Here is a 21729-nt window from a genome sequence, read left to right on the forward strand (position 1 = left end):
ACACATTTAACATATAGAATGCCACTTTTGCATTTTACGCGATTTAGTCTTTTTTTCTCAAATTGAGCTATTAAATGATAAAATTAGCTTAGGAAATTTTCCAACATATATAATCACATGCTATAAACACCAAAAATAATATTAAAAATAATTTTATAACCTCAGATTTGTGGTTTCGAAACCACTGTTCCGATTTAGCTAAAACCGAGCTGTTACATTCCTAGCATATCATTGAAAAATTTTCAAGCAGACAATTTAGGTTCCATTTCATTTTAAAAATATATATATATTTGGAGAAATACATCTTAAGGATTGGTTTGAATCGGATCTAACAAATCGAATCCACTAAATCAATGATGTTGGATTGGTACAAACTTTGAAGACTCATCTGGGACAATCCAATTTACATTAGTCTTTGTTACTATATTTTTTCTTGCTATTTTATCCATTGTTTGTATCTTGCTATTTTAGCCATTGTTTGATAGGGAATTGATTGTAATTGATCTCTACTATGTTAGCAAGTCTCAAAAACTCTTATGTATTGAGAGACTTGTATATGTTTTGGAACTAAGCATTGATTGAACTTACTTGTTCAGCAAAGAACGTTTTTGAGAGAGTAAAATTTTTGTTGTTTGGTTTTGTTGTTTGAGATCTCAATAGGAGAACTTAGAGGTGAGAGATCTAGCCTTTAAATACACAAGTGAGGTTGCTATATCGGGGAGTGATAGCACTTGAATTACTTATTATATTGGGATTAAAGATTAAGGAAACTGAATTGTGTAAACAATTCCTCATCCCCTAATTTTATTATGTTTTACAAAATATTACATGAAGTGTCCACTTTTACTATCACTTCTTTCTATATTTTATTTTACTTAACTAGCTAACAATAACAAAAATATAATTTCATTAATATAAGCTATGATGTTTGAAAGCATTCCACTATCTTAATCACACAATTGTCGAAAACGTTATTGCACTATTAATTTCTTCTAATGATGATCATCAAAATAACATTATAGAATTAAGCCTTATATTTTCTTTTTTCATCTTATTTTCCTTCTAATGTTTTTCATCTTCCTCTCATTCTTGCTAGATGGCAACAGCATGATTCTCTTCTGAGAATATAATATTGTATATATTGGAAGTTTTCAAATCATAATGAAAATAAAATAAATATATATATTGTTAAGGAGTTGAAGACTGAAAAAAGAAATAACTAGTGTATAATTGAAGCTAATTAAGAAGAATATTAAAATTTATAAGATGCTTCAATTTGACAACTATTAACATTGCTGCGCCTGCACTTGCACTTAACAACTATTAACAAATATCGTGATAGTACGAATGGTTTCTGACAAGACGTGTTAGCTCCCCAAATGCAAGAGAATTTGGTACCGTGTAGCTAATATTAAATATTAATGTTCTTTTGGTATGGAAATCTTTGAACCATATACACTGTATTAAAGTTTCTAGAATGTATATGACATCACAATTTCATTAAAAATTCATCATTTAAAAGCTTAAGTACTAAACTATACACGCATGAATTAAATGAGTAGAAAAGGTTGGAGAACACAGGACAAGAAAGGAGGAAAAATTGTAAATCTCTTAAGGGTTGGGTTAATAAGTAATCATCAAGGGCTGTTTCCGAAAAAAAAATTAAATGTAAAAATAACCCGTCCCTTGAGTGAGATAAGGGCAGGCTCTAATAATAAAAATAAAATTTGACTAGCTATGGGAAACCACCAACTTTAATTTACACCAAGGGAATTTGGAATTCCACTGAATTTGTTAATATTATTTAACATTGAAATGACCCAGGTGCACTACCCACTCAGTGCCCTAAACCTTTATGCTTTCTCTTCTAAAAGAATCTCTCTTAAAATGGTAAAAAGTTGTTTGCAACTGTAATTTTGGGAAAGTTCTATGAATTCATAAACCAATTAATAATTTCTAAGTATCTTTTCTCATTTGCCTTAAATGAAAAAGTTGGAGTTTCCTTTATCAGGCATTGTTAACATTCATGCATTATTGTAAAAAAAAGAAAAGAAAAGAAAATGATATACAAAATTTGAATCTCAATTACACATAACTTAAATATAAATGCTTTGTAAGTCGATTGTCACTAAACCAATAAATTTTTTTTGCTTATTTTTGGACCCACTTCGTTTATAATTCATTTTTGACCTTAGCAAAGCAGCCAATGAAGAACCGATTCGAGGGTCCCCTAGCTGAGAAATAGGCATGCAATTCTAAGCAATTCTAACTCGTATGATTGAATGGAATATGTACAAAGGTACTAATCTTTCTGATTCATTTGTCACCAAAGGAGTTTACAAGAGACTAAAGAGAGAGAGAGAAGAAGATATATACTCCAATCCTTTATAGCCTAGTTTTATTTATAGCTTAGATCTAGAGAGCATACAGTGTTTCCATAGGAGTTCCATACGCTATATAAAGAGCTTCTGCTTGTTCTCGTCCTCCAGCAAGGAACTCCAATCGAGCATATAAGATATATATATCCCTTGATTCTCTGTCTTTAATTCAGAACTCCTCAAATGGCAAGGGAAGTAGAGCCTCTCATGGTTGGGAGAGTCATAGGAGATGTTATGGATTCTTTCATCCCAAGTATTAAAATGTCGGTCACTTTCAACAACAAGCAAGTCTTCAATGGGCATGAGTTTTATCCATCAACTGTTGTCACCAAACCTAGGGTAGAGGTTGTAGGAGGTGACATGAGAACTTTCTTCACTCTGGTAATTAAATTTAAAACCCTTCTTCTTATGATGTCATTTTTAACAAGTTGTGCTCCACCTAGGTCTTTCACTGTTTAAATCGAGCTGGTGTTTATGTTGCTTTGCAGGTCATGACGGACCCGGATGTTCCTGGACCTAGTGATCCTTACTTAAGGGAGCACCTTCACTGGTACAGCTCTCAATAATATGTGAACAGTAAAACTTATCAAAACCCTACACAATTTTGGTTTCATCACACACTCATACTACACTCACTGAATGATCTTGAAAAGCAAAGCTTTATGTATTAATTAATCATATTAAAAATTTAAGATAACAAAACCGTATACTTATAATGATGTCATGTCTTTATTATGAATCATCTGCAATAATCAAGTAGTCTGCATGCATTTGACTCGAGAGCTCTTACCAATGGGGAAAAAAAGAGCTACATACAGACAGCAAGATAAAATAATAGCCTGACAGTTTCTTTTGACATCTGACCGTTTTACAGGATTGTGACAGACATCCCTGGCACCACAGATGCCACATTCGGTAGGGTTTACTGTGTAATTAGATTTACTGTTGAACAATTTAAGAAGATACAAGAAACACTGATCTTCTCTTCTCTTCTTACTTTTTATTTTCTTTTTTTTTTTATGGTTTCTGGGGGTTTGTTTTTTTAAATCAAACAGGAAGGGAAGTGGTGAGCTATGAAAACCCAAAGCCAAATATAGGGATCCACAGGTTTGTGTTCGTTCTTTTCAAGCAGAAACGTCGACAGATAATCAAGTCACCTTGTTCAAGGGATAACTTCAACACTCGACGTTTCGCTTCTGAGAACGATCTTGGCCTTCCTGTTGCTGCTGTGTATTTCAATGCTCAAAGAGAAACAGCTGCAAGAAGACGTTGATTAACCTGCACAAAAGTATATCTGTGATGGGGTGGTCTTGATCAACTAATATTTGTGTGGTTTTTCTATTCAGTATAAAGATATATATGTATATAGGCTTGTTCTCTATTAAAAATAAAACTTTGTGCAGAGATCCATCCTCCTCCAAACTCTGCCATTGGTTTGATTTCAATTAAGAATTGTTGAAGTTGAAGCTGAAATGTTTTTCAGTACTTAAATCTGAAAAAGTGCAACTTTTGAATTATTTATCTGTATGAATTATTACTATTCACTAGTGTAAACGAGGAGTAGTACTTATTTTTCAAACTGCGGAATCATTGGAATTACAACGTGGCACAAAATCACCCATGCAACTCACTATTTGACAAAGTACCATGAGAAAATAATAGGGATAAATCTTCAAACTGTATATCACCTTATTATAGAAATTATGATTTTGTATAACTTCATATATCAAAATTTCATTTCATTTAATTAATAAAATAATTAATAATATACAATCATTTTACATATCATATATACAAATAATTATATTTATATAATATATAAATAAATGAATAAAATATAAAAATAGTTATAAAATTATTATCTTTATTTTATTTTGATCACCAAATTATTAATTTTTTTAAATTAATCACTAAATTTTTTGGAATCAATATTTGTATTACTCTCCCTTAGTCGTTGTAAAATGACTGATGAGAAGCTGGTATGAGCATTTTATTAGTCTAATTAAATAATCTTTAAATGTTTATACATTCTATCAATATGATTCTAAATATAAAATATTTAATAAATTTAACTCTCAAAGTTTATAAAATTTATCAATTTAGTTCTAATTCTATTTTTTTCTATCATTTTAACTTATATTTGATGAGTAAATAAAATAACAAATTTTATAAATATTAAAGGTTAAATTTATTATTACTAACCACGAGTTTACAGTAACCTTCAGAGCCTGTTAACTCCACAAGGACAAGATTCTCTCAAATACTTGGACCAGATTGAAGATGTTACCGCCTAGACCTCCCTCAAAACCCCATTAATTTTCAAACAAATCCGGTCTCAGTCTATCCGTTGAGCGGCAGTTACAACGCAGAAGCTTCAAGTTATGGGATTTTCAAAGAGGTTCCGAGCACAAAGGAGAATGAGATTGAGAATGATTCTGCAGGAGGCAACGATGAGTCAGGCCAAGGAGCTGCTGTGGAGAAAATGCCACTAGCTCTCTGGAAACACTGGAAATGGAGTGAAATTCTTTTGAAGACCGTGAACCAGACCTTTCCAGTTTTTTGCAAGCACTGAATGAACTTGTACCTATGAGTTTCTAAGCGTGGTAAGGCTTATGGTTGACAAAAAATGAAAATCAATGAGGAGTTTATTTGATTATAAAGTTTTATTCTAAATGTATTGAATATTTTATATTTAGATAAATATTAACGAACTAAATTTATTATTAAATTAATAAAAAAAGCCAGGTCAACACTTCCAATCAGTCATCTATGGTGATGAAGTTTGACCAATCTCATCATCTTTTGGACACTCACAAACACAACATGAAGAGAAAAATTATTTAGAGAAAACGGGTCTACTTATTTTATTGGTTTTAGCTGTAATACCTCCAAAAGGAACCCAACTCAGTTTATACAAGAGGAGACTGTTAGCTCATGATGAGGCTGTTATTAACGACTCATCCTAAACAACCAACTCAGTTAGCAGAACTAAACTGATACAAACATACTGAAACAAAACTAACTAATTACTCTAACAGACTACTAAACTACTCTAACAATACCTAACTAATAGGAAAGTGATCAAAATATTTTCTATCATTTTATATAAAATCTAAAAATATACTTATTTACAATTATATTTAAATCTAAAATATTATAATATTCATTTACAGCTTTATCATTTTAATCAAATCTTATTTAATTATTATATATTTTTCAACATTTGTTACGTGCATTTTTTTTGCAATGGTGGGTCTGTGATAATATAATAGTAATTATAAGGCTTAATACTTCCTTAAAAAAATATAAGGCTTAATATTACGTAATTACACATTTCAATTATTTTATGTAATGTTTAGAATTAATATTTATATCCTTTCTCTAGGAAGATGGTATATTTAAGCACGCTCAAATTAATGCCTGTTTACATTAATCAATATGTTGTGATTCCAATTAAAGTACTATATGATGAATTGATGTTAAAAATTATTAAAATTACTGAATAAATCAGGCAGAAACTCACCTGAAATAGATGCTATGTGATAAAAAATGAAAAGCTGTTAACGCAAAGAGAAAAAGAACACGTGTCAAAAAGTAACAAGTGGCCACAATGAGGGGCAAAGAAATTTTCTTCCTACATCTTTAAATTTGAATAAATTTATTTATACTAGATTACGAAATATTCGTGACAAATAAAAAATACAGTTATAAAATTGGATTAGGATTATATTATATTATATTCAGTGTAAAATTACGTAAGTTCAAGTACTTCTTATTTGACATAATGCTTAGAATTAGGCATAATTTATCTCCAACTTATAAATAGGAGAATAATGCGTTTTAGCGTGCTCGAACCTATATCTTCCTGTATTGACAACAATATCCAAGTAAATCGAACTAAGATTCAGTCAACAATGTTATAATATTTTTTAATTTATAAAATATAAAATAAAAAAATACTTTTATAATAATATAAGATGCTTTGTAAAAAAAAAATCACAGTAGAAATAATAGTACTTGACAGTAGAAGTATAGATATATAAGTATTAATTCAATAGCAACAATATATATAATTAACCAGTCGCAGTGCATCTGTTCAATTGATATGGAACATTTTCAATGTTGATTAATTTGTTGCAGTGTGAATTGATTCTCTCTTTTTCTTAGTATTGAACTTTATTCTTTGGCAAGTAGTAAGGCAGCAAGGCCAGCTGATACTAGGATTCCAACATTACAATTCCTCATCCAGACTGCACTACCCCTTTACTAACATTAATCTCGTAGAACCAATGTTTTACCAGGTCAGTAATTAAATTGTTATGTAAATACGGCATTGTTTGGTCAAAGGGAAAAAAAGGAGAACGGATGGAAAACTAAAACATGGACTTTCCTTCATGTATCTGTCTTCCAAAATTACTACAAAAATAGGAACCAAGCTATTGGCAATACATTGAAAATTAAGGAACAGAAACTGTAACATAAACAGAAAACATAATTAACCTTTCATCCAAATTTTTGTAACTTACTCTTTCATATTTTCCAAGACAAGTAAAATGTTTAGTTCACTGTTTTAGGATCAAATCTTCTTCTCATGGTCCCAATCTGCTTATGATTGAGGCCAAAAGCCTTCTCCAAAAGCTCCTCGTTGATACCAGACCCAAAAATGGCAGATGGAATCTTTTGAAGTCCTGGGTTTTGGCTATTAAGACATGCAAATATTGTAGAAGGCTTCTCACCCACATTCATCTGAAAGTGAAGCAGACCTTTTGGAAACACCATAACTTCTCCTTGCTCAATCACCCTGGAGAAAACTCGGTTGTTTGAATCAACAAAGCCTGAATAAACACTTCCTTGCACCACGTAGGCAATCTCAGTGGCTCTGGGGTGAAAATGGGGTGGATTTATCCCACCAACTTTCAAGTCGGCTCGCACAAATGATATCCCTAGTGTGTTGATCCCTGGAAAGATTGTGGGATTCACTGGGAAGGTTGCCAGGCCTGTGTCTGTGAAGTTTCCACTGGATTTTAACCCCGAGAAGACGAAATCATCGGTGGTGGCCTCCGACGAGTTTTTGCAGGGTAGAATGCTGAGATGAGCTGTTTTTATATATCCAAATTTGGGATTTGGAATGCAGAAATCCTGAATCGGATCAGGGTCCGAGGCTAAACTTTCATCCCCATGCATGATAAATACCACTAGTACAATCAAAACCCATGATTTTTCTACCATATTTTTTCCCTACTAATAAATCAAATCTCTTAACTCCTAGAGGATGTTCAGATCGGTATATATAGAAGCAAATGAAGCATAAAACTTGCTTTAAAGCTAAATACGCTCTAAACATGATTACAAAAGCAATAATCAACAGTTTCGAAAGCAGAATATCAGGAAGTGTGTACTATTTAGGTAGAGGCCTGCATTATTATCACTGGTATATTTTCATTATATAAACAAAATTAAAAAAAGGAAGTCATATTTTTAAATTTGAAGAAAATGATGAAGATTTCGGTAATGGATAATCGCAATGATGATTGCATATTCTTGATGTCGTCCGCGTGGGAAGGTCAATTTACAAGTGTCGAGCCAATCTAATCAAAGTTGAATATGATTTTGTTGTAAATTCGGGAAAAAAAATTAAAAACCAGGAAAATTGAAGCCATCCTTTGCTTGAATGTGAAGGAACGTAAAATTTGTCATGATTAATTCCACTTTGTTGTTTTATATGATGATATTTCTTAAATTCAGTGGCGTGTAAGAGTTGGTGGAAAATAAAGGAAAAGTGTTTTTTTCCCTCCTTCTACTCACTTTTGGCCTTGGATATTTATCTAAAATCTTTTCAAACTATCCTATTTTCAGTTTTTATATGCTTGGATGACAAGATAAATAACTACGAAATATTATTTCATAGATTTTATTATTTAGATACTTGAATTTGGATTTATATTTTAATTTTTTGCATTCAAAATTCTTTATTTGGGAGAATCACAAGCTTCCTTTTATTTAATTTGTAATATTTTAATCCAACATTCAATAATTTATCCCTAAAAAAACTCAATAATGTAAATTAAATTACGAAAGAACACAAAAAAATAAAATAAGTATTATTAATAAAATATTGAAAGTTTATATAATTACATTGCCTTGAAAATAATTATGATAAAAATAAGACGTCATCATTATTTTAAAAAAGATATATTATTTAATGTTTTTATATTTGTGTGATTCAAAATTCTTTATTTAGGAGAATGGACCTCTTTTTTTTGTATTTAATTTGTAATATTTTAAGCCCAACATTTAATAATTTAAAATATAAAAGAAACACAAAAAATAAAATAGATATAATATGAATATACAAATATACCAAAATATTATTAAAAAGCTTACATAAATATATTACCTTGAAAATTATTATGGTACAAAAAATAATATGAAAACACTAACTTTACGAGAGAGTCGGGGTTAAAGTTTTTGCTTGGCATCCCAATGACTAGAATTCAAATCCTATTAATATAATCCCCTCCCGATTTATAAGCTACCAAGAAATATATATATATTTAGTGAATACAACTTTAACATTTTTCCATACAACATAATTATATATACAGTTGAATGAGAAAGTTGCCCGTTCTTTGTGGGGTTAGGCAGTCTCAGACCATCGTTTGGAGCATCAATGCTGGTAGTGTATTAGCGTTAGTACGGTAAATACTAGCGTTAGAAGTCAATCAGCATGGACGATGAATTACATGAAATTTGCTTCACAAAGGAATAGCATGAAGCGGAGGAAGAGGAGTTAATTTGAATGCAACAATGCAAAGAATAAATTCAAACACAGGATGGTACCATCCATCAACCCAGATGCATTAACTACAACTTTTTCAAGGGTTTAGAAATTGTCAGAGTTTGTTAAAATCTTTCCGTTGGAAACAAATACGTTTATTTTTCCAATTCTTAAACAAAGGTGTGTACTAGAGAAAGGTTTTAGAGGAAAGTCCATGGATTTTTGACAACCACCTGTTAACTCTCGCAAATTATGATGGTCACTTGAGACCAAGAAATTGTGTTTTAAAAATGGTGCAGGCATGGGTTCACATATATGATTTACTGCTTGGATGGTTTCAACAAGATATGACAATTCGATTAGGCAAAACGGTTGGTAACCTGAAAGCTATGCATATTGCCAGCAAAGATGGTGCTTGGATAGTTACCTAAGGTGTCAAGTTTGAAAAATATATTGTTTAAGGTGTCAGGTTGTTTAATAAATATACATGTAAATTTTTATTTATTGCATCAATATTAATTAAAATAATCTAGTCTATCATGTCAACTAATTAGTATATTTGAACCACTAAACTTCTGATTTACTATGCACATGATTTAACAATATTAATGTAAACTTCTATTATCTCATATGATTTAGCCAAATTAATATATACATTATACCAAGTAGACGAAAATGTGATAGTTTTTCAACACAAAATTTTACCCAATATAATAAATTTAATTAATCATCTTCTCATCTACAATTTCAATATGATATCCGTTAAAATATATATCCTTTTAAAACATAATAATGTATTTGAGACTAACTAGAACATTGTGCATTAATTATCTTCGAAAAACAATGTATAAGCTCTTATGGAGCCTTAAATTAATTTTGTACCACCAAATATTGGTTCATCCATTATCAAGTAAAAAAAATTGTTTATTATCCCTAAGGATAATATACACTATTGTATTATCTATGAGATATATGTTTCCTTTTCTTTAAGAAATATTAATTGAATAATAAAATTTTTCAAGTGTATGATGTTGGATTTAGCGCCCTAATTGTAGTACATTTGTTCGTATACTTGTATTTTTTAACAGATTGATTTAATAAAATTATTAATGAATTACATTAATACCCTTTGTATATTGTCCTAAATGGTTTTTGCATACAAAGAAAAATAAAAGAAAATATTAGCTTACTGGTTATCTAATATTTAACTACTACTAAGCAGTATTACGTTGATGATGGATTTGTATGTGTGACTCGTATACTTTGATGTAAGTAAAAGTCTAAGTTCAAATAGATAAGACACGTCCAAAAGCTGGTGCATAGGGTATACGACTCCTCTAGTATGTAACATTATTCACAATAGTAGAATTCTTAGCTCAAGACATAGGTAAATGATAACCTCTCATTGACATTACATGATAGATGAAAAGTAAACATAGTCACAAGTCATTTGTCTTTGTGATGAATGATTTAATTACTATTTGATAGTAATTGACTTTTAATGAAGAAAGGTGTAATGGTTACCATGAGATAAAATAGGATCATACTGGTTTGACGGATTTACCCCAAAGAGATAAATGATATTCTATGACGTAACGCAATTGTGACAAGGTTATTGGACGAGCACGGATCGAATTTTTATTCTAAGTGTCCCAAAATAGTAATAGATCACAAACTGGGTCTCCAGAATACAAACATGCAAGAATCTTAATTCAAATTTTATCTGTTCATGTTTTTGTCATGGTTAGACTCCAATTATAATAAGGATTGTAATACGCCTTGCCCGACTCGACCGTCGAGTTTGAGTCACTGGATGCTACAATCGTTGTTAGAGAAATTATGTGCAATCATGCACTTCTCAATTGTTTAAATGTATAAATAAACATTAAACACATTCGCAACATGTCACATAATCATTTTTTATTCAAACATGATTTTACGAAAGCTCTTTTGCTAACCTGAGTATGACTTAAGACCAAATTAGAACCAAAATGTAGAGTTTTTAAAAGTCTTGGGCTGACGTCACGAACTCAAATTTTTAAAATACATTATTACTATTTCTAAAAGATATTATATTTACTAAAAAATAAAAAAATTATTATAACCACCAAAATATAATATAATAATATTAATAATGGGTAATCTACAAAAATAGTCACTTTTGTTTGCCTCAGGTTACATTTTAGTCACTTATGTTTAAAATGTTACGTTTTAATCACTTATATTATTATTTTGTTACAAAGTGATCACTCTACCGTTAAGCTCTGTTATCTCTCTAACGGTAATCGTAGGTGGCAGTCCAACTAGTCCAACTAGATTTTAGGTGACAACTTAGATTTCTAAATGGGATGAAAATAAATTTTTAATTAAAAATTTTAATTAATTAAAATTTTCAAACCTAAACCTTAACTTAAAAAACTGTTCATCTCCTCTTTTTAATTTTTCTTCTGTCTTTTATTTTTTTCAATGGGTTTTTTTTCATTTGATTGGAAAAATTATTATTAAGATCAAAATAGTTGAAATCAGCAATAAGAAAGAATAATATGGAATACCCACAAAGAGATTGTGAACATACAAGTTGATTCAGATCATAAAAAAATTGATTGAGAAACCAATTATTCAAGAGCTGTAAAAAAACTAGAAAATATAATAATTAGGAACAAGAACAGTGAAAGTAACGACCCTTTTCTGAAAATTTTAAAATTAGCTTGAATGAAACATGTTTCTGGTTGCATTTTATGGGATGTCTATTGACTCAAAATAAAATACATGTTTACAAACAATTTCAAAAAGTACAAGAAAATATCAAGAGTTTTAATTTAGGGTTTTCATTAAACAATAAAAAATCTAATATTTTGTTTTTCAATACTGAATAAAAGAGATAGAGGAATATAAAGAAGACATACCTGAACCTTCCATTGAATCCATCTTTATGAAGCACTCAATTTGATTTCAACTATTTTGATCTTAATAATAGTTTTTTCAGTCAAATGAGAAAAAAAACCATTGAAAAAAAGAAAAGATGAAAAAAAATTAAAAAGAGAATATTAACAGTTTTTTTAGTTAAGGTTTAGGTTTAAAAATTTTAATTAATTAAAATTTTTAATTAAAAATCTATTTTCATCCCATTTAGAAATCTAAGTTGGCACTTAAGATCTAGTTAGACTGCCACGTAGGATTATCGTTAGAGAGATAACGGAACTTAACGGTAGAGTGATCACTTCGTAACAAAATAATAATATAAGTGACTAAAACGTAATATTTCAAACATAAATAATTAAAATGTAGCATGAGGCAAACAAAAGTGACTATTTTTATATATAGATTATCCTATTAATAATTTAAAAATATTGTTTTCATTTTTCAATACTTATATGAAATTTTAATAAAATATTAATGTATTTAATATTTGTACTATATAATTTTATTCTTTTTATTTCATTTTCACTCTCTCTCTCTCTCTAAAATTCATCCTCTTTTTTTCCAAAAACCCCCCACATCGACCATCGTGCGTTGCTGGCTGGCGTCTTTTCTTTCTCAAAATTTCAAGTTCGAATTATTTCAACTCCTCTTATCGATTTTCCTATTGTCTGCTAACGTCGTAGATCTACAAAAAACATTTTGAAGCTTTCACCTATATCTCGTTATCTTCCCTCGTTCGACTGCAATGATTCTCTCCCTTCTTTCTTTTCCTCATTGCCTAATCAAAACCTACAAACCCATGCTTTCATTCTCTCTTTTACATTGTTGGCCTGCTGAATCATTCCAGTGTTGTTTTTTTAATTGTTTTGCATTTTACTTTGTTGCTTGTTGAATCATTTCAGTGTAGCTTTGTTTTGTTTTATGTTGAATTGACAGAGTATTTTCAGAGCCTGAAAGGGATGTTATTCGATGGGGAGGTAGGAATAGCCATTCAGCACTTCCTCTACTGAATGATTTTGGAAATTCGATGAGCCAAATTCATGCTCTACTGTAGCACACCGAACCAACCCTAATATCTATGCCATTACGTAGAACCAAATAAAACATAAGATTACCAACAATGCAAAAGAAAATCAAAACCCTAATCTAATTTTTGCGATGGAAAAACAAAAAGGCATAAAGTGAAACTAAACCCTAACTTTAATAAAGTAGACTCACTAATTTGAGCGACTTGGACTTGGGGCTGCAATCGGGTCTCACTGGGACTTAGACCAAACTAGACCTTCAGTGTGCAGATCAAATTCACACCCTGGCCTTTTTCAAACGGGCTCTTTGAAGCTTACGAATTTTTCAAGATCCTAATAGTCTTCCTAGTTGGGCCACCGCAAGACATAATTTTAAGAAAAATTCATTTCTGAAAACGGATTCTATTTAAAAATTAATTCCATACGGGATATCCAAATATCCACCGCCCCATTCGGAATTTCATCCAACATTGTTCAATTACAACAACTAAACTCCCATTTTGATAACTTTGAATTCAATCATAAAATGAAAATTCAATGTAATCCTAAAATTCAAGAGTCAATCCCAAAATTTTACATGAAACTCAATTTTGCTTAATTTAGCTCTAAAAATCAATTTAATTTAAAAAGTCTACATACTCTCGTTTCAATAAAATCAAGAATTTGAAGCCAAAATTAAATGTTTTCTTTGATGAATGAAAACCAAAGGAAAAAAAAAAGAAAAGAAAAAACAGGGTTCCTTAAAATCACTTGAGTTGATTCCCACCACCTCAACTTTATGTGGGATCAGTCCTCGAAATATTTCCAATAATAATAAATAAATAAAATTGATTTAGCACCCCATAGTAGCGACAAATAAACTCATTTTTCAAAATTAGTAGAAACGCAGATTTCAACCCTTGTAAAACGAAGGAATTACATTATATGCTGATGCTTGAAGAGAGAAATTATAAAGGCCTATTTGTTGCTTTTACTTGTAGTACTACTTGTTCAGCTTGAAATGAATACTACATAATAATGCATGGTAGGGCTTTCATTTACCATGCACGCATTATGAGAGTGGAAGCTTAAATTAGCAATTGGCATAGGTAAGATGAATGGGGTCTTGTTGATGAGCAGAGAAGGCCAAACAGCACACGCGTTGAGCTCAGAGCAGCAAAGCAAGGCAGAGGCAGCCACATGGGCAAAACGTGTCGATCAGAACAAGCCTCAGCCGCCCATCTACTACTATTTCGGGACACCCAGTTTTTATTCTCAACTTCCTGCCTGCGTTAGGGTTGATTTAGAATTGACTTTATAGCCTTTGCTGCTCTTTCATTGGGCCCCACTCCTCTCCCACGGGAAACTTATATACCCCCACCTCCCTTCATACAAACAAATGCTTTCATCTTCTTCTTATATACCCACATCTGCAACTCATCATTCCTCGTCTTATTACACACACACATATGTATAAAGCAACTTAGTGTTGGTTTCATAGAGCTTCCCAAACTAAACCCTTTTTTTTTCAGCTAAATTATCTTCTTCTTCCTCGTTGGAATCAGGTATGTCATACTTACTTATCTATCATATAGTTCTTTTTTCTTTGTGTTTTCATGGTTCAAGTCTTCAAGAATCGTAGACAATTCAAGGAGATATGTGTTATTAATATTGATTGAAGTTCAATTTTTGAAGCTAATTTGTTCTATGGCCTATCCCATGTATGTCTGTTGTAGTTAATAATGTTTTATGTTACATTTAACTAAATGTCATATGGGTTAATTATATAAATATACCAAAGAAAATTATTAAAGGTAAATATAGATCCATAATATACTAGAGTAGAGGGCGTATAGTAGTTAGCTACATAACTAGCTTTGATAATTTTTATTTTTTTATTTTTTTAGATCAGATCAGATTAAATTGTTGAATCGAAAGTACGTCCGTCTGATTATATAAGTTATTTGTTTGTCTAACTAAAGCTGCTTTGTTCAATTAAGTTGGATTGAGTCCAACCGAGTTTTAGTTCAGTTATTAGGGCAATAATAGAAAGTGATACCATTAGTATTCAGTGGTACTAAACTAAATGATGCCTGCATCCATAATCTTTCCCATAACGGAAAGATTCTTTTGCATTTAATTTGCTTCTCCGCCACCCATATCGATATTCGACTTTAAGAAAGTAGCCCACCATTTTGACTAAATCACATCACTTTTTGAGGTTGAATCACTTCGTTGTACGGCTCTCATTAATCCACTCTCTCCTCGCCAGTACAACTTGGAATTAAATTTAGAGATTTGTTCAGCCAAAATAAAATGAAATTAAGATTTGGACATACTATTGCTAATATTTTCTTTTCAAAAAGAATGCTTAGGATTATGGAAAAAGAATAATTAGTATCCTAAATTACAGAGGAAATATTTTAACTTTAGGGTTTGTTATATAAGAACTAATGAAGATTAAATTTAAGACCTAGCTGTAAGAAAGTGGTAGTATCTGATTTTTTTTTCAGTGTTTAGAACAATATTTTCATGCTCTCTTTCTTTGTTCTCTTTGTTCGGTCTGAATTAACAGGTTTTAGTCACAAAGAAAAAAGAATGGTGGTCTCCGAGTCTGAGATCGGCGAGGTCGAGTCACCATTGCAGGGGGCAAATCAGCAACAGAAGAACCACCCATTCTCAGAACTTGGAAGGCAATCTTCAATTTATTCTCTAACACTTGATGAGTTCCAGCATACACTGTGTGATGGCGGGAAGAACTTTGGGTCCATGAACATGGACGAGTTCCTTACCAGCATCTGGAACGCTGAAGAAAACCAGGCTATCAACTCCAACAATAACAACACCAATCATCAAATCAACTCTGCAAATAAACAAGATAGCGATCAAGTTCATTTGTCTTTTAATGAAACATCAAGCAGTAAAGGTATAGCTAAGCAGCCTAGTCTGCCAAGGCAAGGCTCGCTTACACTTCCTGCACCGCTGTGCCGGAAGACGGTCGATGAAGTTTGGTCTGAGATACAAAGAGGGCAGCAAGGACAAGGGCAGAGTAACAATAGCAACGTACAAAATGCTGATGAGAATGCCAGTACTCGGCGGCAGCCGACTTTTGGTGAGATGACCTTGGAGGATTTCTTGATCAAAGCAGGGGTAGTAAGGGAACAATGCATGCCACCACAACCACCATCGGTACTGCCTTCACCGCATCATCAGCCACCACAATATGGGCTGTATCAAACGGGCAATAACCCTACAGTTAGTCCAGGTTTTGTTTCCAGGCCTGTTGGCTTTAGTGGGACTGCATACCAGACAATGCCTCCAGGTTTGAATGATGGTAAGACTGGTGGTGCCTACCAGCCAGCTGCGCCACCACTAACAACGGTTATTTATAATGGGAAGGTAACTGGTGGTGGTGGCTATGGACCGGGAAAGACAATTGGAGGGGTGGCTCCAGTGAGTCCAGTCTCATCGGAAAGGCTTTGTACCAATCAAGTTGATAATGCAGCTTCACAATTCGGGATGGAGATGGTTGCGGTACGAGGAAGGCAAAGGATCATCGATGGTCCAATAGAGAAGGTGGTCGAGAGAAGGCAACGTAGGATGATTAAGAACAGAGAGTCAGCTGCAAGGTCTAGAGCTAGAAAACAGGTACATATTGAATTGAGAGTTATACTATTTGCTGAAGTAAATGCATACAGTTATATGTGTCAGAAACCGGTTTCCCATTATCACAATTTTACTAGTGCCTTGGCCTAAGTGCCTAACAGTTACAAACAACGACAAGTGTCTTCCATAAGTATCCCGGCCATGGATGAACTTGACTAGACCTCAATCTTCTTAGTCTTTGAAAACCTAAGCAATTAGAATACTACAATGTAGGATACAACTCTTTGCTTTCATCTTTTCTCTATCCAACTGGACCCGACAATTTTAAGAATTAGAATACACATGCTTGATGGTTTTAATTGACAATTTCGAAGTTTTTGTTATACCAGCAACAGGTTATTGGAGAAATTAAAATATGACTAAAAGTACCCATTTCTTACAAGGTTGGTTTGGTTTTAACAGGCATACACAGTTGAGCTAGAAGCTGAATTGAATCAATTGAAACAAGAAAATGCCCACCTTAAGCAGGCTCTGGTAAACATCATTGGTTTTATTTATTTTCATTAAAATTGATGATTTTCATGAAGCTTTTATCATCTATCATTCGAATAATTTTTCTCCCGTTTTACTTGTATCAATAACATAACAGGCAGAACTCGAGAGGAAAAGAAAGCAGCAGGTAAAGGCATTCATGTTAATGGCAATACTATGCACCCAACTAGTTAGAAAATTCTATACATGATTTACTCTTTGCTTCGTTTCTTCCTAATTTTTTTTTTTCAGTGCTTTGAGGAATGGAAAACGAAAACACAAACAAAAGCCCGGAAAGCTAGAGAAAGACTAAGAATAATGAGAAGTCTGAGTTGTCCATTGTAAAGCAAAAATATGTCACTGCCAGGAATACAAAGGAACAAGAAAATAGAACACGTGGCCTGGAGTTTCAATTCTTACAAATATCTATTCAGACACCTAAGACAGTTTTCATCTTACAATACATTGGCTGCAGTCATTATGAATAATCAAATAGCACATCAGCGATTTGTTCAGTCAAAACAGCCTTGACGACGGCTTAAATGGAGGTGGTATTTGGCAATTCCCAGAAATCATAATAGTTTATCATAGAATCCTAGATTCCCAACAACTAAATGCCACTACTTGGCTTTGCAACTTGATATTGACTGAACCATAGGCAACATATCATAGCATGAGCCACATAAATTATAATGTTGTAACTATAAATATGTTCATTGAACTACGCCAAGTGCTATCATTTCCAAGGAGTTGATGGAACATACCTATAAGTTTGTATTTTGGCCAAGAATATTAGTTATTGCTGCAATATAAAAAGAACCCCATGAATACAACAATTACACAAACAGAACAAACTGGTATGTACAAAATGATGGCATCTACCATGCGAAATACGTGAATCTATGCACTAGCCATACTCGTACAATCAGTTAGGGGAAACTTTAAGAGCTCCCTGGAATCATTAACTACCACCCTGTTTAGCAGCTTCACCACTAACACCAGCTGTTGTCACGATAGATTTACCGTAACCACACTGACCTTTAGAGTTTGGGTTAATAAAAACAAATTCAGACCTGTGAAAATAAGGTTGAATACAAATCAAAACGCACTGGCCTTCATAACAAAAAGGTGCAGAAAATCAACAATAGGTACAAAAGCCTGTTCTGTAACAGATTGCATTCAGATTGATGCATAGACATGCGAATTGCAGTGAGCAAAACTTCGCTACGTGCAACATCCCAGATAATTACAAAATTCAGTTAAGGAATCTGCTAACAGAAATAATTTTCTTCCCACAGGAAGCTATGTCCATGAAAGCACTCTGAGCAACCGCAAGAAGGCTACACAGTGGAGGTGGATGGAGAGGGGGTAGAATGGCTATAGTAAGTAGCCGTCGTAGGAATGAATTATTACTCACAAAAGAAACGATGACAGACAGGATGAGCCATGCAGTCAAAATAGTCAGAAATATTATGCCCACGCATATGCCGGGTAGGGGTATTTTCAATCTTTTAAGTTCTTCTCGCATGTGTTGAACTGTCAGGACAACAGTATCCATAACAATAGTCAGAAATAGGCCAAGTGTTAGTGCTTTAAATGCAATTATTCAATCTGGTAATCACTGCTAATTAACCGTACAAAGCTACGATATTTAGCTAGCGGATGAACCAAAAAATGATGTGAAAAAAACAAAAATAAAGCTCCGAGAAGATTGGAGTTTGAAATACCTCAGTTTATCATCATCAAAAACCATCTTGGTTTCAATCATATGCACAAAGCTTCAGGATCAATTGGTATTTTCACGCCCTTGTCCTCAACAAATTCATCGAATTTTCCTTTCTCATCTCTCAGTCAATTCCGTAAAATAAAAATAAATAATTTTCCAAAATATTAATGCATTTCGTAATATAAAGAAACAAAAGTCGGAACACTAAGAATATGAGACGAACCGGCGTAATTGAGGGTGTAGAATAAGCGGCTGCAGCCGCGAGCCTCAACACCCAATCAAGGAATAATCTATTGAGCTGTTGAAGAAGGTGACGAATTCTAGGGGCAGCTGATTGGGTCAAAGACAGCGCTTGCCGCCTTAACGCCGCCGGCTCGATTTTCTCTGCGGCGGCAGTCGCGAATAATCGAGAAGCCATCAGTAAGTAGTCTCTAAACAATGTGGTGGCCTGCGAAAGTGATGGAAAGGGGGACGAAACATAAAAATCTCAAAACTAAGGTCAAATTCGTAATGCTATACTTAATTTTTTTTAAATAAAACGTTATACTGGAATTTGATTTTTTTAACTTTATATATAAATTAAAAAAACCCTGAATTTTTTTTTTCAAATCTTTTGCTTCTTTTTGTTTTTGCTCAATTTGCTCTTCGTTGACTTTTTAGTCTGTTTCTATTTTGAGAATTTTACAATAATAAATGATTTCATGAGTCAGTTTAGACTCATATTAAGTTTATACTTTTTTTATTTGTTTTTCCATTATTTAATATGTCTTCACTTTTAGAAGTTTTTGTCTCCTCTTGTAGTATGCCTTTTAGTATTGTTTATGCATGTAGTCTTACTTTTGTGAGTAATTTTAGGGTTGGTTTTGTCGTCGTTCCTTCTAGTTTGGTCAGTTCTTCGTTGATTTATGCCTACCGCTTTGAACTATCCAGGGTTGATTTTCTTATTATATTAAGTTCTTGCAATCACTTCTAATACTTTGTGCTTGAGTTGTGACAGAATCGGTTGTCAATGTGCCATAATGCTCTATTGATGTTTAAGCTTTTGTTATTTTCTTCCCCAACTTGTATGGTCTTATGAATTTCTCTTTAAAAAAATTTACATATAATTTTGATAAAATTTTGATTTGATTTGATTTAATTTGTAAATTATATCATATAGCATCATTTTATATTTATATATTGTATTTACAAATAATTATATTTATGTATAAAAATAAATTAATATTTATTGTTTAAATATGTATATAATTGAATTAACATTATATATATATTTGAACACTAATAAAAGATTCATGTGTGCCTCAAATTAAAATTTATATGTCAAATTGTACATTAAATTAATATTAATATGTAATTTTGAAATTTATCATTTTTTTAATATTAAAAGGAATTAAGTAAATTATACCATTAATCACGCAGTGCATTTTTATTTTGCCCCTTTAAAAGCTTTTCTCAATTTAGGCATTTATTTAATAGTTTGTTGAAAAATTTAAATAATTGAAAGTCAATATTTTCAATATATTTTTTAAAACACTTTTTTATTATCCCTAAAAAAGATCATCTAAGTCTGTGGCATGTTTTAGGGTTTGTCTGCCTTGTGTCACGAATATAGTTTTCAGGGATTTTCTAGGGTTCAGCGACATTAAAAATTAGGTTTCGGATCTGGGGGAGAATATGGCTGAAGTAAACGTGGTGGGGTAGATCTAGCAAATCTCCAGATTATGGAAGAGGAAGATGAGCCTTTGGTATTGAACGAAGATGCGGTTTCTACTGACTTAAACTACGAGTTATGTCTGGTAGGGAGGGTACTTGTTGTTCCAATAGGGTCGGAAGCGTGTAAATTATTGTACTAAAAAATCACACAAAGTTCAATTCCCAGGAAAGAGAGGTGGATCGCATGGATCTCTTAAATACCAAGTCTTTCCTTAGACAGAATATCCCTTCTATAGTAATTTAATAGCACAATTAAATACTACTATTATACCCTCAAATATTGAAAGAAAAATAAGACAAGAAAGAACACAAGAGTTTTAACGAGGTTCGGTAAATTATACCTACGTCCTCGGGCACTAACACCAGATGATAACTTTACTATCTCCAAAATATTACAAACAAATAGAATTCCTTAAGAATTCTCAAATGGGAGAAGAGAGAAAACTAAGAGAGAAAGATTGGTTGGGATAAATTGAAATGAGAACTGAGAAGGCCTATTTATAGTTGAGGTTTAAGGACCAAACAATAAATAGCCCATTATCTCAAGGACCAAAAAAAAAATTATCCCATGCCACTTTTTCAAAGTCAACTTTAGGGTGCTAAACTTGCACCACTTTGTATTGTTTGCCATTAATGTTGTCTCCCATTAATGTTAACAGTACTTACCGAAAGTATTGTTAATTTTCCATCTTTAAAAAATATGATGGCAGATTTGTGGCATCCTTTACAAGGGGTTTCGATTACAGAGATGAAGGATAGGCGAATTCTTTTTAGATTTTATAGTGAAGTTGATTTGAAACGGGTGGTGGATGGCATGCCATGGTTTTTCAACTGACATTTAATAATATTCCATAGAGTACAAAAGGGGGAGATTCCATCAGCGGTCCCATTATGGACCACAGTATTCTGGGTGCAGGTTCATAATTTACCGCCGGGATTCTTTACAGAAGGCATGGTGCGACAACTGGGGAATTTTATTGGGATGTTTTATGAGTATGATGCAACATTGATTACAAAGAAGGTGACTAAATACATGTGGATACGTGTTCTATTGGATGTGAAGAGCCCACT

At 32.4% G+C, this 21729-nt stretch overlaps 4 protein-coding genes across 5 annotated transcripts; 2 read left to right on the forward strand and 2 right to left on the reverse strand.

Annotated features, from left to right (window-relative positions):
* The first annotated feature begins 2457 nt into the window (after positions 1 to 2457).
* On the forward strand, positions 2458 to 3895 carry LOC107895932 (protein SELF-PRUNING). Its single transcript, XM_016821127.2, has 4 exons — positions 2458 to 2759; positions 2867 to 2928; positions 3253 to 3293; positions 3434 to 3895. The coding sequence occupies exons 1-4, from the start codon at positions 2562 to 2564 to the stop codon at positions 3649 to 3651; spliced, it is 519 nt and encodes a 172-aa protein (XP_016676616.1). The 5' UTR covers positions 2458 to 2561; the 3' UTR covers positions 3652 to 3895.
* A 2851-nt stretch (positions 3896 to 6746) lies between these two features.
* On the reverse strand, positions 6747 to 7793 carry LOC107896358 (germin-like protein subfamily 3 member 2). The gene has a single exon (XM_016821512.2). The coding sequence runs from the start codon at positions 7605 to 7607 to the stop codon at positions 6936 to 6938; it is 672 nt and encodes a 223-aa protein (XP_016677001.1). The 5' UTR covers positions 7608 to 7793; the 3' UTR covers positions 6747 to 6935.
* Positions 7794 to 15562: 7769 nt separating this feature from the next.
* On the reverse strand, positions 15563 to 19507 carry LOC107896357 (iron-sulfur assembly protein IscA-like 1, mitochondrial). Its single transcript, XM_041076685.1, is given in 8 exon segments — positions 15563 to 15945; positions 16052 to 16719; positions 17984 to 18021; positions 18102 to 18292; positions 18947 to 18992; positions 18995 to 19063; positions 19169 to 19225; positions 19228 to 19507. Coding segments are annotated over 5 exon segments (420 nt in total). The 5' UTR covers positions 19364 to 19507; the 3' UTR covers positions 15563 to 15945; positions 16052 to 16719; positions 17984 to 18021; positions 18102 to 18180.
* On the forward strand, positions 15615 to 17920 carry LOC107895419 (protein ABSCISIC ACID-INSENSITIVE 5). 2 transcript variants are annotated; one of them, XM_016820703.2, is made up of 4 exons: positions 15615 to 16730; positions 17151 to 17222; positions 17338 to 17367; positions 17472 to 17920. In XM_016820703.2, the coding sequence occupies exons 1-4, from the start codon at positions 15615 to 15617 to the stop codon at positions 17562 to 17564; spliced, it is 1311 nt and encodes a 436-aa protein (XP_016676192.1). In that variant the 3' UTR covers positions 17565 to 17920. The 2 variants fall into 2 exon arrangements, with proteins under 2 accessions (XP_016676192.1, XP_040932618.1); XM_041076684.1 differs by lacking the exon at positions 17338 to 17367.
* Positions 19508 to 21729: the final 2222 nt, after the last annotated feature.

This window comes from Gossypium hirsutum, chromosome A09, assembly GCF_007990345.1.
Source record: "Gossypium hirsutum isolate 1008001.06 chromosome A09, Gossypium_hirsutum_v2.1, whole genome shotgun sequence".
Lineage (NCBI taxonomy): Eukaryota > Viridiplantae > Streptophyta > Magnoliopsida > Malvales > Malvaceae > Gossypium > Gossypium hirsutum.

Excerpts from the sequence above, each read along its gene's own strand:
- LOC107895932 (XM_016821127.2), top strand. The coding sequence starts at position 2,562 with ATGGCAAGGGAAGTAGAGCCTCTCATGGTTGGGAGAGTCATAGGAGAT. Across the intron at positions 2,760-2,866 it reads TGAGAACTTTCTTCACTCTG|GTCATGACGGACCCGGATGT; the intron begins GTAATTAAATTT and ends GTTGCTTTGCAG. Across the intron at positions 2,929-3,252 it reads TTAAGGGAGCACCTTCACTG|GATTGTGACAGACATCCCTG; the intron begins GTACAGCTCTCA and ends ACCGTTTTACAG.
- LOC107895419 (XM_016820703.2), top strand. The coding sequence starts at position 15,615 with ATGCTCTCTTTCTTTGTTCTCTTTGTTCGGTCTGAATTAACAGGTTTT. Across the intron at positions 16,731-17,150 it reads GGTCTAGAGCTAGAAAACAG|GCATACACAGTTGAGCTAGA; the intron begins GTACATATTGAA and ends TGGTTTTAACAG. Across the intron at positions 17,223-17,337 it reads CCCACCTTAAGCAGGCTCTG|GCAGAACTCGAGAGGAAAAG; the intron begins GTAAACATCATT and ends ATAACATAACAG.
- LOC107896358 (XM_016821512.2), bottom strand. The coding sequence starts at position 7,607 with ATGGTAGAAAAATCATGGGTTTTGATTGTACTAGTGGTATTTATCATG.